This window comes from Zootermopsis nevadensis, unplaced genomic scaffold (genome assembly GCF_977971745.1).
Source record: "Zootermopsis nevadensis isolate Lab colony 2312 unplaced genomic scaffold, Znev_1.0 Znev_ptg000006l, whole genome shotgun sequence".
Classification (NCBI taxonomy): Eukaryota; Metazoa; Arthropoda; class Insecta; order Blattodea; family Termopsidae; genus Zootermopsis; species Zootermopsis nevadensis.
In genome coordinates, this window is record NW_028259138.1 from 4,675,595 (window position 1) to 4,695,961 (window position 20,367).

General features: G+C 34.6%; 1 protein-coding gene across 4 annotated transcripts in view; it reads right to left on the bottom strand.

The window, feature by feature from the left end:
* anchor (integral membrane protein GPR155 homolog anchor) overlaps window positions 1–10,492 on the bottom strand; it is a 54,805-nt gene extending 44,313 nt beyond the window's left edge. The window contains exons 1-6 of one of the 4 annotated variants that reach the window (XM_022059243.2): window positions 10,276–10,492; window positions 8,648–8,789; window positions 7,001–7,128; window positions 5,246–5,535; window positions 2,083–2,402; window positions 1,460–1,581 (exon numbers count right to left, since the gene is read on the bottom strand). In XM_022059243.2, the coding sequence (XP_021914935.2) occupies window positions 1,460–1,581; window positions 2,083–2,402; window positions 5,246–5,535; window positions 7,001–7,116 (848 nt within the window). In that variant the 5' untranslated portion in view covers window positions 7,117–7,128; window positions 8,648–8,789; window positions 10,276–10,492. Of the gene's footprint in view, window positions 1–1,459; window positions 1,582–2,082; window positions 2,403–5,245; window positions 5,536–7,000; window positions 7,129–8,647; window positions 8,790–10,022; window positions 10,234–10,275 lie in introns of those variants that run through there. The other 3 variants (XM_022059244.2, XM_022059242.2, XM_022059245.2) reach the window with 3 other exon arrangements.
* Between the last annotated feature and the right edge of the window lie 9,875 nt (window positions 10,493–20,367).

Below are 20,367 nucleotides of genomic sequence, written 5' to 3' on the forward strand. Positions count from 1 at the left end.
ATTATTTTATATCATAGAGAATTATTTTGTTCATTGGTTTCATTATGTTTCCATCTGCCTGGTTGCTTGGAAGCCATAACCATAACTGCAGTTTCTTACTTTATATTCATCTTTTGATATCTTATAATATATTGGCATTCAGAAATTATTTTACTGATAACAAATTCCTAATTTTTTGGAAATAATGGAGACATTACAAAATGTTTCCTAAGTGGTTTCAGTTCAAGTCCAGATGTTTCTAAGTATGTTGAAGTTAACACAGCTTACTCAAGATATATACCATCTTTAATTGAGAAAATAACACATTATATTTCAATTTGTTATGCAGCAGCCCTGAAGATGAGAGCAGAGGTTGTTCTTGAAACGTTGGCAAAAGATATGGTTTATTCACCATTCAAACATCTGACAAAGCTTGGAACCTTAGAGTCTTTCAACAACTTCAGTCGCCGCGAAAGCTTCACTTCATACATTATATATTTCATTCATTAATGCAGAAAATTTAGAAAATTTGTTTAATATTACATTTCCATTCTATAAGTTAAAACAACTGGCCACAATTACCACCTCAATCTTGAAACAATCAACACAGGATCAAAAATGTCAAATGCCATGAATGCTCCTCCCTATGTGTTGAAATGCATTAGTTTCACACACACACACACACACACCCCCCCATCACAATGACATCAACACATGTGATTTTAAACAGTGACATATTTTATCCATACACTGAATGAGAGAATAACTTTGTAATGTTGGATCCAACAAAATACTTCTAGACTGTGCATTTATAATACTTTAACACTTTCTCAGATGCATGCACATAGGAAGTCATGTCTGCAATATAATCAAAAAAATTTAGTTAACCTAATGTTTCATGAATTTTGTACATTGTAATATAAGAGCCTGAAGACGGTCTACTAGACCAAAATGCAATCATCAGAAATATTTTCTAAGTTAATAAACAAATAAATATTACTGTTGTGTGTGACAAAAGACTACAAGTTACATTATACATACTTCTGTAATGTCCCAAACAGGTACTTTGAACACCTGCTATGAAGTTTTCGCTGCAAGGATGGGGGAAGAAACAAAAATCTGACAGCACCTCAGAAATTTCAGAAAGTAAAAGAATGCTATAACTTGGAAAGAAGGCTTTTTCAGATGCATGAACATATGAAGTCCTTTAGTGTTATGGTGTGCAGAACTCACCATTACATTTATGCCACACCCTGAAGTTATGCCTTATATATTTATCATAATTTAATATAATATAAATGTACTAAACTAACATATGTTCTAAATATAATTAAAAGAATATTTTGTGATGAAGGAACCAATATTAATACCAATCTAAATTTGATCCCTGTAATAAAATGAAATTTCCACAAACAGAGATTTTTAAACACAATCCTAAATGAAATATGTTTGAGTACAAGATAAATCCTATGAAACTTGCAGTTTGACAGCAATAAGTATTCCTGGAACAACTAGAGCTGCTCCTTGCAGTGTATGAACTTTCCCCACCATACAAAGTCCCAGAAGGAACAGAGCTGTGGCAGAAAATGCTGAGCCAAAGACCTGCCAACAATATGAAGTATAAAAGTACCACTTCGCTGGGTTCTCCGCATCTGCAATTTAGATTCATGCCTTCACTTTAAACAGGCATGCAGAGGTCAGAATGACCAAAGAACATAACGGGAGGTATAAACCACATAAACAACACATTCATTATATTTGTTACTTCTCATTTAATTTTGTATAAAGTTTCTCAGCATAGCATTACAAAGCAGGAGTGGTCAAGTGTCACACATATAAGGGTCAGTAGTTCACTGTTAGTGGCAACAGACAAATACATGATACCTGACGCAGCCTCTAAAACTCCCAAGACACAATCTTAGACGACTGCCAAAAATCACATATTCCTGATACGATTTCAGATGAATCTATTCTAAAAATTCTAGTTTCAGTTCAATACAATAAAAACAGTTTTTAAAAGTTTCCATTTCAAAAAGTATTATTTATATTCCACTTACTATACTGACAAAATTAACTGCATTGTATATCTTAGTTTCAGCATACCTTGAGAATTCCAGATAGAGCTACTGGCAGCCTGTGGTTGAACACCAGGTTTCCAATAACGCCAAGTGCTGTCATCAACACAATTGGATTGAGGATTATACTTTTTATTACAGCACCAGTCACTTGCAGCTTGCTGTTACTCCTTGACAATTCTGTCCCACCAATGTTTTCATGACTACCTGGTTGATTAATACTGTTGTTACATTTGCTAAGCTCCATGAGAATGAAGCCAATAGGGTTCAGAATCACAAGAGAAATGGGAGCCATCAAATACAGGTAACTTGCATAATCAGGATGAGTCTTCTGATACAGTGCTACCACTGTAAACAAAACAAAAATTATCTTAAAAGGCTAAGCATTGCTCCCATGAACATGTAAACACTTATAAAATACAATTCTACTTTTCATGAAAGCTACGATAGATTACATGTAGCCTTTATTTTAATACGTTCTGTTCTTAAAATATTAAATGTGAAGATTTCTGTCTTCCGGGTTGTTGCGCTGTGTAGTCTGGTCAATGTTTACCAACATTTCAGAGATACTGCCTCCGTCATCAGGGTGATTCATCGTAATGATGACGGAGGCAGTATGACCTCTGAAACGTTGGTAAACATTGACCAGACTACATAGCACAACAACCCAGAAGACAGAAATCTTCATACTCACCGCTGTGAAAACCTCAAATCTTACAGGTAAATGTGAAGGTGCCTAAACACCTCACCATGAAGGTGGAAAGTGGAGGCAAAATTTCACATATTCTTAACCTGAGCACTGGACAGAGGAAAGTGACCAGCTTCATGATCTAACCATCTTACCCCATGAAAAGAACCCCAGTCCCAATCAGGAGGTTGGGTGGACATCAGACCTGGTCTGGGTGCAGCAGAAATGAGAAAAATCCCTGATCCTGCTGGGTATCAAATCCTGTTTTCCAGCCTATAACCAGTCACTTCAATGACTAAGCTATCCTGGTGCATTAACTTTTCCTTTATGTCTCATCACTAATAGCAAGCTCTTGTAAACCTGGTAATGAGCCTTCATGTTCCATACTAACTCCCTGGTAGCAGAACTGTTAGGTCCAACACGAACAACACCAAAGCCCACCACCAGCCATGATCCTGAACCAACTCCATAACATTACCATCCTCACATCCCACCTCCCTAAGATCAATCTTGATATTATCCTCCCATCTCCTTCTTGGTCTGCCCAGTGGTCGTTTTCCAGAAGGGTTCCCTACCAAAATTCTGTATGCACCCATTGCTTCCCACCCATGTGTGCTACATGCCCAGCCTATTGATGCCTCCTAAATTTCACTATCCTCACTACGCTAGGTGACCTGTACAATTCATGCAGCACCTTGCTATGCAATATCCTAAATTACCCACTTATTTCATCCTTCCTAAGTCCAAATATCTTCCTGAGCACTTTGTTTCCAAACACTTTTAATTTATGTTCTTCATTCAAGGTAAGAGACCATGTTTCACAACCAAATATGACAAATGGCAAAATTATTTTTTATATATCCTGATCTTTAGTGTTCTGGATAGCAAATGAGATGATAACAGTTTTTGAATTGAATAAAAACAAGCATTTCCCAAATGTATTCTACTGTTAATTTCATCATTTCTATTTGTTATTGTCATTCCCAGATACTTAAATTTTGAAACATTTTCAAATAATGTGTTACTTATAATTACGTTCTGTCACTGTTGCTTATGTTGATCCAGTATTATGCCCATGTATTTAGTACTGTACACATTTACTTCCAGACCTATTTCAAATACTAGCCTATAGGAGAGTTTTTGCATTCTTGGTTACGGTAACCACATCATCCCCCAGCAAATTGACATATCAGCATAGGCAAGTACTTGGTGCAAACCATTCAATTTGAGCCATTCCTGATTCCCTCTGACCTTCCTGATGACATATTCTGGAGCAAAATTAAAAGCAATGGGAAGGGATCCAACAGAAGGTTACTCATATGAATTCTACTAGATACCCCATCCATACACATCTTAATTAGCCTAACAAGTTTCTTTGGTATTCCAAAATGCCAAAAATGTCATACAGTACCTCTCTTCTAACTGAGTCTTATGCCTTCCTAAGGTCCACAAACAGTTCCATACAAGGTACAGAATTTGACTAGGTGATTAAAAACCCTGCTGAATGCAGTTATCCCATCAGTATTAGGGGCCATTCTAATTTAGTTTCAATGTTTGTACCACTCAGCAGTTTATAATATGCCCAATTATAATTAAAAAACCCTGACTCAAAAGGAATGAATGTGTATATAAATGAACAAATAAAAATAACTTCAAAATTTGGAAAACACAAACTCCTTTTTGTTTAAATATATAATACAATTAAGATTTATTTAATAGGCCTTTTGAACACAGTTATGAACCTCCAGGTTCTGTACAAAATGTGGAATTTCTTGATTGAGATCACAATTAGCTTCCCTGGTCTCACACAGTCAGTTAGACTTACTACAGAGCAGTAATGTCCAAGTAACTATTAAAGGATTCAGTGAAACCACCATCAGCAGGTTAAATGAAACTCTCAAGTACTATGTCAAAATGAGACCTAAAAATTGACCCAAACATATATTATGTTGATATTTTTATTATATATATAGATTCACTTGTATGTAACATAAATAGTAGTAATTAGTAATTTACTTGTTTTGGACCTTATCACCATCAGTTGATTACTGTTATTACTAATTACAACATTTCAAAGGATAGATTTTCCTGTCTTCTGGTGTCCTGTATAGACCTCCTGAACATAAAGGAAAATCCATTCTTTCTGAAATGTTGCAACTAGTAATAATAAAATTATATGACAGAGGAAACTAGCAAATATAGTAACATATTAATTTAATGTTTGAAAATATAAAATACTAGCCATTTTGCATGCAAAAAACCCACCAGAGACTGGATCTGTTCAGGGTATGCAGAAAGAAATCTTAAAACAGAAATGACATTTGATAATACCTTAAATAAAATAACTACTGACTTCTTCTAACATTCACATTTCTGGTGGCAGAATTTTGTCCACACTTTGGAATCAACAGTATATGGAAACATCTTGATAAATGTCTCCTGCTTACTATAAAAGGGAATATCATTCTCAGAGAAGGTAAACCTACCATTCCTTACCACTTACCTATAGGATAACCAATAGCAAAATCATTGCTTTGTGTGCAGAAAATAGCAAATAGCCCTGCACGTCCTGTGTTGACGGGACGACTGACAAGCAGGGTAACGGCCACTACTATAAGAAACACGACAGTCTTTGCCACCAGAACAGATAACAAGAACATCCAGTTGACAGAGGTAAGATCCAGTTCAGCAAGAGAAAGAAAGATAAGTGCTGGCAGGGAGAATGAGCCAACAAAAGTGTTGAGACCCTTTGATTCTGCTTGAGAAACAAGTCTCATTCGTCCAGCCACATATCTGCAACAAGAAGGCAAACATCAAATTTCTGCTAAATCCATTACTGGCACAAGATATTTTTTGAAATGAGTTTGTCAGTCAGGTGTTTTAATAAGATAAACGTGTTATTAGTTATATTAGTTAGAAACACAACAGCTATTCTTAATTGTTCTAAGAAGCAGGCATACCAAAAGAAAGATTACAGTAGAAACTGAATACAATACATTGTTATGGTAACAACTATGTCTAAGAATAATAATAATGGCACTGAATTGATGGTATACCTACATTAATATAATGGTCAGCAATGTTTAATAGAAGTTACAGAAAGTGTCTGAAAATGGGACTTATTATGTAAAGCAATATTTCTAAAGTGAAATGGAGATAAAACAGACACCCATAATGAAGCAATATAAAAGCATTATCATATCTGTTTGGAAATACTTTATCAATGAGCCCCCAAAAAATTAAGTTCAAATAATACCTTCCAAAATCATAGCAGCAAAAATATAGTAATCAACAAATAATAACAGCAGTTAAACAAGAGACTTGGTATTCTTATTTAAATTCTGTTAAGGTAAGGTAAAGTCTTCCCTGGTGCTTAATCAAGCACCATGCTATGAAGATGTAAGAGGGAGTGAAGGCATTGCAATATGCATTCTTAACCTCAGGGCCAATTGCCATGAATGACCAGCTTCATTCTCAAATTGCTTTGGTACCCAGTGGATGAGATGGGTACAGTCAGAGATGGGCTGGACATAGTAGAAAAAAGCTCTGCCGAGCCAGGAATCTAACCCTGGTCATCCTGCTCAAAGCACAGTTACTATACTGACTACCCACTATCACTAGTCATTTACATAAATGCACCCATCCCAAACAATTTCTGCATGTTTCTTTTGATTGAGAGTCTTTCTCATAGTTTTTCAATCATTAAATAGTGGCCAGTGTCTGTCAGTTCCTCTGTAAGATTAGGTATCAATCGTACCTGTCAAACAAAATATGAAGTTAAAAATGTGCCATTCCAACAGAAGTACAAGTACATAATAATCAGAATTCTTGCAGTGGCAAATGACACCCCAATATCAGTAATATTTCCATGTAACCTCTAATTTTACTTACTGGGTTTGATAATATCCTCTGTCAATGTTTAGTAATGAAATCTATCAAAATTACTGTCATCAGACAACCTAACCTCCTTTATTCTCACTGTATCAAAGTTGTATACTGTGTTAGCCACGTAACCAATAACTCAGAAGCAACTATACTATATAAAATCCTAAAATTTAAGTACTAATTGTCAAGTCATCAGTAAAAATTCTTGTACAAAAACAAGTACCAGTACAGCACAAATTTGATCAATAATGAAAGACTGTAACACATTAATGAAACAAGAACATTCAACAATTTATTATTCCATGAATATCACTGATAAATGTGTGCAATACACCCACACACAATCAAGAACAACTTGTATGAAACTTCTTACCCACAAAGGATAACTGCGAAACATTCTATTAATGCTGGATACAGGTTATCCACAGCAATGTCACCAGAAGGTTGAGGCTGTACAGCATTTACAGAGAGGAGAGTGATATTTTCCATGTTGTAACAGGTCTGCAACAATTTCAAAAGCTTTCTAAGTTTGTTGATAATTTTATTACATGCATTACGGTCTTACAGACAAGAATATATGTCTTAAGTACCAAGAGTAAACATGTAATTTTTCCTTAGCCCAGTAACACTCAAGAAAATGTGAACATATGGTGATCTAATGCATTTCTTCGAATGGAGAAATGTGAAGTGGTATTTGAGGTTTTCATGGCAGTGTGTTCGAAGATGGCTGTCTTCTGAGCTGTAGTGCCATGCAGCCTGGTAGACATTTACCAACATTTCAAAAGTCCTTGCTGCCTCCATCATCAGGGTGATGATCACCCTGATAATGACAGAAGACAGCCATAAAATGTAAAGTGGATCTCTGACACTGGAATCTAAAGATTTTACACAAATGAAACAAGATCATGACACTGGATACTATGCTCTGCTAGTTCAATCTGATATTCTCATAACCAACTTTCTAAGGCCCATTTTGTTATTATACTGTCTCTGAAGAGAAATAGATATTACATGAAAGATAGGATAATAAGATAAAATGTCATTAAATGGAAGCCAATGTTGGCTGAAAAAAATTTACAAATTTAAATGTATAAACATATTATTACAATATTATATGTGTTCATGGTAGAAATAAATACTACTTAATCTGTTATGCAAGTTCATACAAGTTTGTTCTTCAATTATAAATTTAAAGTAAAACTCAAAATCATGATTCTTTACCAATAAACAGATACAGACTACAACCTAATAAATGTGACTATCTTAAAATTTTCTCTATTCATGAAAAACATTATTGGCCATGTCAGCAAAACAGAATATTAGTTTGAGTGAAGTAAAACAAAGGCAGTTTCAGTCTTGACAATTAAGATTCAGTGACACAAAACTTACAACAATTTTTGAACTTGCAACAAACATTATACAGCAAATTACTGTAGAATTTTCAGCAATAACTGGTTCATATCCTATCTAACACACATAAAACAAAAGGTTGAAATAAAATCATCTAATAACACTCAGAATTTGTTCTTAAACTGGGGAAGAATAAAATATGGACTTCCCCAAAGGCCAATTCTATGGCAATTGCTCTTCGTTGTATACACAAATAACATTCCTCCAACAATAAATATCATATATAATTTCATATTTGCTGATGACATGTCATAATTTCTAGCAAATTAGTTTTAAGGGATACATCTTATTGTATGTTGATTGTTAGGTTGACAGTCTGTATACACATCAATTTTTGATGATGAACTGCCATATCATTATCACATATTAAATATGACTACAGGTTCCAAGTTATGATATAATAGAATTGTGAATAACAGACACATGCAAATCTAATAAATAATTTACTTTGAGTGAATATATTATGTCTACACATACACATCTGAATAATTTGGTAAATATAAAGATTATGGAAGTCTACAGTTATGCAGATAATTTACAAATGACATGTTTCTGTACGTTCACCAACCTTCTTCCCCAACATGAATAGAACAAAACAGTCTTCACTTACCCTTAACTTCACAGAAATTGCACTGGAGGAGTCTGATATTTCAAATGTAATAAAGCTTGCACTAGGAGCATATGAACTCTACACACAACACTAAAGGATCTCCACTTGGTCCATGACACTGCGCCAGCGCAGTATTTCTAACCTTTAATAAATTCAATTCAGCAGGTCATATTACTGTCCCTGGATTTTTCCTACATCCCACACTGTACCCTACCGACTCCCAAGGCATCTAAGGAATTTAATCAACTCTTGGTGAGCATTCATGTGACAGGACTGGTGTGCAAAACTGGGCTAAGGTCATAGAATAGAATAGAATTTATTTACATTCCATAGATCCTTTATAGGCCTAAGCCAAGGATGTAAAACAGGTCATAGCACAAATACAATACTTGTTTCTAGTAGAAATATAAATACATAGTTATAATAGCTATTCACAGATTTTTGGAACTACATTATCACAGGAAAATAATTATGATGAGAACCATCACTATTATTATCTACATGTACTTATAAATTTTTCTACTGAGTAGAAGGGGTGAGATAGGAGATCCTCTTTTAACGCTGGCTTAAACATTTTTATATCGTGGTTTAAACTTTTTATAGTAGGTGGAAGATTATTGAATAACTTAATTCCAGTATAGCAAACTCCTTTTTGATATTTACTGAGGCTAGAAATTGGCACATGAAAGTTGTATCTTGTTCTTATAATGTGGATATCTGTATTTGTATGAAATTTTTCCATTTTATCCACTATAAATGATAATAGTGAGGGCAAGAATTCACTGGGTAACGAAAGAATATTAAACTTCTTAAATAATTCCCTACAAGAGTCTCTCCTTTTAGTGCCTGCCATTATTCTAATGATCCTCTTTTGAATGTACAATACTCTTTTGCTGTCCATTAAATTTCCCCAGAAAATGATTCTATATGACATCATGGAATGGAAGTAAGCAAAATAAACTAATTTTAGAGTTTCTATTTTCATGTGCTGCAACTGTCCTCATAGCGAAACATGCTGAGCTTAGTTTAGGGATAATGTATTGAATATGTGTTTTCCAGTTTAAGTTGTCAATTTGTAGGCCAAGGAATTTAGTTGTTTCTATTTCCTTGATTATTTTATCATCATACCCTATATTTAGATTCACATAAGTTCTGTTGTTAGTACACAATTTCATGAAATTTGTTTTGTGAGAAACTAATGTGAGTTTATTGGCTTTAAGCCATTTGTTCAATCTAGCAAAGACACCATTTATGCAATTTTGAAGACAGTCAATTTCTGGATGTGAAATAATAATATTAGTATCGCCACCAAAGAGTATAGGTTTAGAATGAGATAAACATAACAAACATTATTCATAATAAAAAAATATCTCACCAGTTAGAACTTAATACACTGATGTGTGTGTATGGTATGTGTATGTATGTCACATCTAACCTCACGAATCACGAATGAATTATCAGAGAAAACGATTATGGATTTTTCGTAATTCTCTGCAATTACCATGCTTTAAGAACCTGATTTTATAATCGTCTCTCCCTCATGAAATATAATAAATACAATACAGCAAACCAGTATGTGACTGCAAAAGCCCACGTGACAAACGAACAAATATAATGAAATTACAAACCTGCAAAACATTCAATTAATGGATTCCGATTATATGCAGATTCAGATTAAAGGCAAATCTTATGTTTAATTTTGCATAACACTGACTGGAATTTGTTTCGCATTTTCGACAAAGGCTCGGTAAGTAACATAAACTCTATTAATGAAACTCATTTTACATGTCTGCAACAACTACGAAACCAACGCACCAACAGCTGATTCAGACAAACTGGTAGAATCACCGGACTAGTAGATAAACACAATGCATATCCAGGAGGCGCGCGAAAATTGAATTTGCTGTTGACGCAAAACTAAAAACAGTCCACAAAATCCTAGTGATTTTTTATAATAACCTTTGTGCCACATTTTTTGTGTAAATACCCGTTCGATTCTTAGTTGTTTTATTAAGATAAACTTCGTGTCCTGTATTCGTTTTCCATATTTCAGATTAGGGATTTTCCTAAATGATCCCACACACGGAACCAGCCTGTATGCACAAGTTGTTGCAGCTTGAAAAATATCAAAAGGTTTTGATATTGTTCGTGCAATCATGAACCTGTGCATCCATATTTGTGTTATATATGTTGTAACTTATGTAACATCAATAGGTGGAACGTGAAATAACAATTATCATGGCATCACCAAGTAGTAACAAAGACCATTAGTCGAAATTTATCGATCTTTCCTGAATATAGTCAGTTCTTTAGCACGTAAAAAGTGAATTATACAAAAACAAACAATTCAAAGGTTGAAGGTTATGAAACTCTAGATATAAATAGAGAAATTATAGTTAAGCATGCTGAATCACTCACATAAAAACACCAAACTTAACTCTTTGAAATTCTTTAGAAAATGAATATTGCAAGTGGCTGCTGTAGTGTGTAAGCTAGCCTAATTTGTACTGTCACTTGTTTACATTGCAGACTGGTATCATGTATGGGCCTTTTAATTATAAAGTTTGAAAAATAGATAAGTGTCACACTTTTTAAATAACATTTTCATTGAGTTTGAAAGAAACTCCATGTGATTGATTTATCTGAATACAATATCTGTATGTAAAGAGTTCTACTTAAGGAGTCATCTTGGGTTTTGAATGAACTGAATGGAATTAATTAAAAAAAGAAGAAGTTTGAACCAAGGTTCCAGAAGTGTCTTCTTTATACAAACAGTGCTTCAAGGCTTCTTAAGAAGTGAGAAATCTCTTCTTGCATAATTGTATCTACTTTTGTGGTAAATGTTTTGGCAATGACTGAGATAGGACAGTCCCTAGGCAGATTAGATGTTTGAAGGAAATAATCTTATGAGAGGCACTTACACGTTTTGTACAAGTTCAAAACTACAAACTTTCAGGGAAACAACCCGTAGTTTTAGTTTTAATGATGTGTAGATGGTTTCAGTCATGTCTACTGCCTTCCATTACTAATTTAGCCTAACTGTTTTATGAGCTGTGGAATTTGCATGAGAAGTAAAATATGATGTCGTTAAGAATTGTTAATTGTCATCATTCTTCAGAAAACCATAGTTTGGTCTGACATTTGGACAATAATAAGTTTTGGGAGACCAACATTGCTAGGTCTTCTAAATTCGGTTTAAGTTTGCTGGACCTAATGTAGTTTTACTATAGCCCTATTCTCAGAGTTCTTACCAAACCTTCTCAGCTACACTGAAAGTGCCACAGATTAGACTGCTGCTGTGTATCACTCTGAGAAACATTTCCATGCTTCAACATTGTCATATTCTTGCAACATGGATGAAGGGTTGTGCTTTATGAGAGGACAGATGGAAGTAAATTGAGAGAAGAACAGTATGGTTTAAGAGAAAACAGATCAATGGCTGCTTAAATTTTCATAATGAGGCAGATATCAGAAAAAAGGTGGGAATTTGACAGACATACATGTTTGGCTTTTATTAATATTGAAAAGGCATCAACAAAATAAGCAGACTGGAAATTTAGAAACCACTACACAAGGCAAATGTATCCAAAGGACTAACAGACAGAATAAAGATTGTTTATAAAAAATGTGAAATGAGTGTAATTATGTTTACAAACATACAAAGGTGATAGTTGGGGAAGTCTTTATCTTCTATGCTGTTCGACTTGATGATGCATGAGAACATATGGAGGGGAACAGAAGATAACCAAATGAAATACAAAAAATGACAGCGTGTGAAACAATTCAGTTACATGGGAACTGAATGCTTTTGCAGTGAAAGATAACAGTGCTTATGATTGCAGTAATTTGGATAATTCTTTTAAATTTCAGATTCCTCTCTTATTATAGAGGAATTATATAAACATTTGGCATTTATTTCATCCGCATCCATCGTTCAAAGACCTTTTCACTTTTAGCAACCCTCTGTATAAATGTCTAATACTAAAGCTAAGTTTCAAATATTCTCTGCAAAGAATTGCTGCTCTTCACAAAAGGTTCACAGTATTTCATAACTGTGCCTAACATATGTGCAAATCTGCATTGCATAGCTGACTAACTTGTCATTTAAGTTTTAAGGAATTAATTATAAAATGATATAAATGAAATAAAAATATGTATTTTGTTTTGGAGGCCACTTTGAATGTGAAACTATAAGATTTAGATTATGCGTAAATGTCGTAATAATATGGTGTAATGAAGAAAATCATGCAGACAGAAGGAACAGACCAGAGAAAATTTGGTAGGAGAAGTTATGGGGGGAAAAAAAGTAAAATTTATTCTTATTAATTGACTGGTTAATTTATCCACATGTTCTTTATTTCTTCTTCAGAGTTTATATAGCATGAAATTATATGATCATAAATGGTTAGTACAGAGGTTCCCAAAGTGTGCCCCCCCCCCCCCCCCGAGGCAGCATAAGTGGTTTTCTGGTGGGGCGTGTTGTTTGTATGAAAAACTTTATTTAACGAAATATGGAGAAACATTTTTAATATCCTTTGCTTGATTGAGGCAGTTTAGTTGTCTTATAGTGCTGTAGAATTCAGACTCGTAGACCATCGGCGGTTTTAGGAAGTAAACGACAATATAAGTCTAATTATACCTACGATTAACCTGGAAAAGGACCTTAGAGCGGCCATTTCAAAACTCCAAACTCGGTATGATAAGATATGTTCACAGAAGCAACCACATCCGTCCTATTAATCCAGGTATGAAGCGTATATTTTATTACAGTTTTTTTAAATTAAATTAATTAAATAATATATACTAAATTATAAAAAATGTCTACTCACAGCTAAATTTTATGTCAAATCTGTTTGCTTGCACTTGGTCTGGAAGGGGGCGTGAAATTTATGAAATGTTTTATGGGGGGCGCAAGGTATAAAAGTTTGGGAACCTATGGGTTAGTACATACTGATTTTGAAGGAGATGTTCATGACCTTCTCAAGGTACTATGCCAGAATTTGCCTGAAAAGACTGAGAACAATCATTCATGTGAGTACATTAAATTGAAATCACAGTCGTCACAAAATTGCAAGGCCAAGGAAGGACTTCACCTATCCTCACCACGTGGCTGTAGATCACCAGTATGGAGGTTCTATTTTTGCTACGCTGCAAGTTTTGAGCTATGTTCACTTTCCTCGGTTCTTCTTTTAGTGCAAACGTAATACAATTTTGCTGTGACCTTGCAGCATGCAATTTGATGACAGCCACTATAGTAGTATTCACAGTAGTGGATGTGCATTATAATGTAATGTATGCAGTAAGTTGGTTGTCAAGGCTGCGTTTCTGACAGTGGTATTTTACAACATACACCCTCTTACAAGGAGATGGAATTAAAGAGTTGTGTCTACCGTCGGCTAAACCTTTATCCGGAAGAGCAGTGCCGGTTAAAATCATATTTGAGGCCGACGATGCATTTATCTTGTCAGTTAATATCATGAAACCGTATACTGGACACACATATGGCAGTTCATGTCTGAGACAATTTTTAATTACAGATTAAGCAATATACACAGAATTGTTGAAAACATATCTGGTATCTTATTAGCTGAATTCAGAGTTTTATTAATCAGTTGTCCTGCACCTCACCAAAGTTGTTTTAACATGTATCTATTTACATAAATTCCTACGTAAGAAACGTCCCTCAAGGCATTTCTATCCCCCGTCTGGTCCATCTTATTTGTAAGACGTAGGTAATATATCAACAACCATCCAAAGATTTTGGAGATAATGAATTGCAAATGAAAACTGTTCCATAAATTTACAGAATGTACCGATAAGATAATTGAATGCATTAACAATTTTAGAAACGTGTTTTGAGAATATTCTATTTCCTCTAAAAGAACGGCTTTATAGCAATCTACATATGCGTTAAAATTATCCGTAGTGAATATTGAAACTTATTTGTTAGCCAGAGTATCATAAGTACGATTTGAGTTTTTTACGGCGGCAAGTACGAAGATGGCTGTCTTCTGGGTTGAGGCGCCGTGTACTCTAGTGCAAATTTACCGACGTTTTGGAAGTCTTTGTTGTCTCCAAAATTAGGCACCCTGTTGGAGGAGGCAGTAAGAACCTCTGAAACGCTGGTTAACTTCTACCAGAATACAAGGCCCTATAATCTAGAAGACAGGCATCTTCTTAGTCACAGCCGTGAGAAACTGAAATCCACTAAAGCAGGTGAGTTCTATACAGAGAAGGAGCGTACTCTATAATTACCGTCAGTTGTTTTCGTATGAAGTGGAGAAATGGTCAGTGTTGATTGTTGGTGGACAAAGAAAGTGTGTAACTACAAAGTACGATACCTCGGTGCAAGCCGGCAAAATATTGCCAACAATTTTTCCCTTTTGTGGAGTAAACCCATCAGTAGGCGCTGTGCTGGAGATATTTTGTGTGAAAGAAGTTTAAATTTATCGCCAACTCCGCTCTGAAAAGAATACTGTTGGTGAAAAAATGATGGCTCTAACGGGGTTTGATTTTTCTATATTGGCATTTTCCTGGAGGAACCGAAGAAGACCGCGAACAATCTGTGTAAGTGCAGTCGCTCTCTGGACATAAATATTAAACCAGGAACTCCCGGAGACAAAGCAGGAGTATTATACACTCGAACGCAGCTCAATAAAAGCCTTTATATACCAACTAATGGTTGAAATTGATGGAGACACGTTGTAATGATAAGACACTGGAAATAATAAAGCTGTTTAGGCAGATGATATTTATTAATACAGGCTGTATTACATTTTCCAGAGGTCTTTGCATTGTTGTCAATTTGTTTCAGAAGCAGATGTATCGTTAGAAAGGAATCGCAATGAACTGTGAAAAATCAGTTTAAGGTTATTTTTTTTTATCGCTAGCATCGAAACATGTAGTGAAATGAATGAAGGCGCTCTATTGTAACATCGTTATAGCGATGAATGGCGCAAATTTAAATTTTAAATTTTAACATTTAAATTTTAAATTTTAACATCTAAATAAAGTTTGTGTATTGACCTGAATTTTATTATATATTTTAATGTGAAAAATCAGTTCCCTTATATATGTTTCAACCTTAATTAAATCGACATATGCCTCAAATATTTGTGGTAGACCTATGTTATGCAGTTCTGTAGGATGTATTTTATGCCTCGAAGGCTACTAATTATTAGATGGTGAGGAGCTTCTTTAAGGAACAGACGATATTCGATTATAATTAAAAAAAAAATATTAAATTTATAATTAAATATTATTTTAATTATAATTAAATAGAGATTTCGAATCATTTGCTAGTGACCGTTGCGTGACTTATTATCTTCTATGGTTAATATATATACATACATAAATTATTTTTATGCTACGCATTATGTCTATGGTTAAAGAATAAAACTTTAAACTTTAACGCGATTAGCCTCTCACATATACAGTGTTTTCTGTCATGTCTAAAATTAAATACATTAAAACAACGAGTATTGAAAAACATGTTTTTTAACATCTTTTATCATTAATATTATTGAAGTATATTACACAGCAAGATGCTCACAATTAAGATTAATAATACGCATTGTCTTCATTAATGATCAAAGAGAAAATAAATTTACGGAGCAACGCTTTTATGATGCAGATTCAACAAGAAACTGGTAACTAAAACTGTAACATATTTATAATCTATAACGTCATTCATAACACACGCCTAATTTATCGTACGTCCAATTAGTCACAAGACCGTCAATTACAATACAGATTGTGCACATAAAGTTATGTAATGCTATTAACGCTGTAGCCACTGGACTGTGCTTGTACTAAATATTTCTGTTGTTATGTCCTACTGATATATATTAAATTACGTAAATAATAACAGTACCAGTTACATTTTTCATGGTAGGAAAAGTGTGGATTATGGTTTCTTGGAATTTTGCGTCGTGTATTCTTGTGGGTTTTCACCAAAGTTACGGAAGAATATACTACCTTCATCATTAAGGTAATGATGTACGATGAAGATACGTTCCTTTGAAATATAGTGGCCATATACAAGAATTACACTGTCATATTTCAGAATATCACATCTCGTAATACTAATTATGTGTGAGCAATCGAAAGCGCTATTCAGTCTCTTGCATTGCCTTCTCATCTAATTAATTTACAACGCTTTATATATGTATATATATATATATATATATATATATATATATATATATTCCTGAGTTTATGTCACCGCGAAAGCTTCAAATCATATATGTATTGCATATACACACGAAATGTATCCTAATTACGCTACTCCCGAGAATGGGTTTGTCCCTTCTTCCTGTCACCAGATTTACATAAAATATATTCTTTAGGCTAACAATCAACTGTTCATGAACGGCCAATTCCAGTTTCAGAAATTCTTCTTCTTCACGTGCATCCACGGGCTGTCCAATCCCCTTTGTTTATAAATCTAAATGTTTCTTCCGCTATTTTCAAACATCATTAACGTTAAAGCAATAAAGTCCTTCACTAAGACCCATAGCAGGTAGATTGAAAATTTTCTCTTATTTCTTGTCCCGTTTCCTTTTTCAAGAATGAGTCCACTTTGAAAATTATTTCCTAACTACTTATACTTCATGACTTCATTCTTTGTTGTATTAACATTCCTGTAGCGACCGAATGGGTAATGTTAACTGATATGAGGCCAGTATTGATATTTTTATGTCCCGTTGACTCCGTTCCTATTTTCTGTTAAATTCTTTTCCATTCCCGTGCTTAAAGAACAAATTATTTGAAGACAGCCATCTTCAGACTCACAGCCGTGAAAACCTCATTATGTAGACCAAAGCAATGCCACTCAGGTCGGTTAGCTTGACGGACATGGTGTAGACCAGGAGTAATCAACCTCTTACAGATCGAGGGCCAAATTCACACTTGATAAACATTCATTCGCGGGCAATAAGTTTATAAATTATAACTTTATTAAAATTCTTTATGCCAGTTCAATAAAAACATGCTGACAGGTTCACTTTTCACTCACATTTTTTTTAACAAAACCAGTCAGAGAGGTGTTCGACACTACTTTTGTTGAGTAATGTTTCAATATCAGGTTTGATCCTGTCCTCGAGATTCTCATGCATCTGTCCAAGTATTCATCAGTCAAACGCATCCCAAGTCATAATTTGATGCTCATCACTGAGCGGTAGCTCATACCTGCTCACAGCTATAGTTACTGCCTTATACTGACGACATTTTTAAGAAGCGTGATTCCTGATAAAAGGGAAGTATTTGTCACCATACAGATTGTCAAAGTAGGCTTGTTATAACAAATGTAAGCAGGCCGCACAAAAACATCGGTGGGCCACGTACGGTTAGCAGGTTGGGAACCTCTGGTCACTATTGGATCTTGCATACTCTGAAATAAATTATCTAAACTTCGACGAAAATTAATTTTTGTTTTTTAGATTCATTTTTCATAAATGTGGTGAGAAATTGTAGCTAGCAGGACTGTCCATTACACAAAATTCCATGGGGTTTAATCCATGACAGATAAAGAAATTTTTAAAAAAATGTACTGGTGACGGCTAAAGTTGCATCTTTAAAAACACCAATTCACTCGAACGTAAAGATACGCCATTTTGTGTAAAACACAGCCAATAACAGTAAATTATAACAGTGGAGTATTATTACCCTTCATTACTCATTACTAGGGTTCGGATGTTTATGACCTAAAAAACCGAGAAATATGCATGCAAATATGCCCAAAAAATATCGAAATATGACCCAAAAGGCAAAGTATGACCTAATTTGTTATGAAAAAATATTCGCTAAAATTAAAAAAGGCGTTTTGTATTTCAGTCATGTTATTTATTTACATATGCATGTACAACTATTACATTACTTGATTTCCTAGCAATTTTAATCAAAACTCTCAGTCGCTTTAAGTTGTAAATGCCTCGTTTTGGATCAGCATCAGATGTTAACAATAAGCGCTCCTTGAAAAATAATATAAATTTTAAGAAAGAGACTTTCATGCATTTCAAATTCATTAATTACAAATAAATAAATAAACAAAATTCAAAATATTAAGTACCTTTCTTCACTCTCCTTTCTTGACAGCATTGCAATATATAACGATGTGTATTTTCAAGGTCTCAAATGAAAATCTTCTTCGATTGTCGCACAATATGGTCTTGTAACTTGAGACATCACAAACGTTTCATGGCGTTATCGAAAATTACAGCGATAGAGGAGTGGTTTACTGCATCAAGAAGGAATAAGACACCAGGGCGGTCAGCATAGAGCGTGCCAATAACGACATAACCGGCAGGCACATAGTTTCTTCGTAGTGTTGATTCGTCTGGAATTAACTGAGTCATGTATTTCTCCAAGAAAAATTTGAACTGCTCATTGTTCAATTTGTTCAGTTGGCAGACGGCATCATTTCACAAACGTCCTGTAAATGCCTGAGGAATGTAGTTTCCAGTAAGAATTTTATACTAAAAATATAACCAAAATATGCATTTAACCTCAAAATATAACCAAAATATGCATTTAACTACAAATATGACCAGAAATATAAACATGGCCGAAATATGCATTTATATGCAAAATAAAAACAGCATAATTGTGATGAGAATGACTCAGTTAGTGTTTAATTTCAGTTTAGAATCAAAATAGAAGCCCAAATAAAAATATGACATGCCATGAACATCCGAACCCTACTCATTACTCTTCCTGAAAACATTTTCGATTACCTAATTCCATGATGCGTGTAATTATATCAGTATTTAAGTTGGCAAGTGACGGAGGCCTTGTTTTTGGCAACACTCTCCACTGTGCGTGCCAGTGACTACTATTGCGTCGCGTGGCAGTGTTTATGAAGGGTACAAAATGAGAATGTCACAGACACATTGTGATTACCGTGTAATTGGATAGTAATTGAAGGGTGTGATAGCTGCTACTAATATAAACATTACTCGATTGGGATGAGTACAGTTGTACTCTGTTACCATTCACAATTAGATCCATACATTGTTCAGATTTGCGGTTAGCATAGGCGTTCCCTATATATTGTAGTTTTCCAGACTGATAAAATGAATGCAAACGGTTTCTTTTATTTAATATTTAAATAGTAGGACGACCAAACCAAGGAGGATGCGATGAGCCTGAAATGTTGTACAAATGGCAATGCATTCAACATTTTAGTCAGAAAACCTGAAGGAAAGTGACCGGTTGTAAAACCTAGGCGTAGATAAGAGAATACACTATCATTCATATTACAGAAGTAAGATAAGAGGATGTGGAAGGAATTTAATTGGTTCAGTATAGGGACTAGTAGAGGATGCTTGTGGACACGGTAATTAACCTTCGGGTTCCATAAGAGAGAATCATAATGTTATGGCTAGCTGAGTGACAATCAGCCTCTAAGTAAGTAGGCATGTAGTAGGCATGCAGCACGAGCAAAGGCTATTCAGCAGTGGGGCTAATAACATAATAACAGAACCTTTGATGTCTGAGTGCACTGGAAGGCTGTTAAATGAGAGCATTTTAACTGCTGTGGTCATATGACCCTGAACCAAACATGACCGGCAATCGGATTGAAGATCTGAATCGTACTCTAGAAGTGAATAGACCTTCTTGTCCGTGTTTTCTGTTGTCGCATGACAGAAAATTCCTCGTGACATCAGGTTTCTGAAAACCCCTCGTAGAGATAGCAGAAGAAAAAGCTACTTCTTATCTAA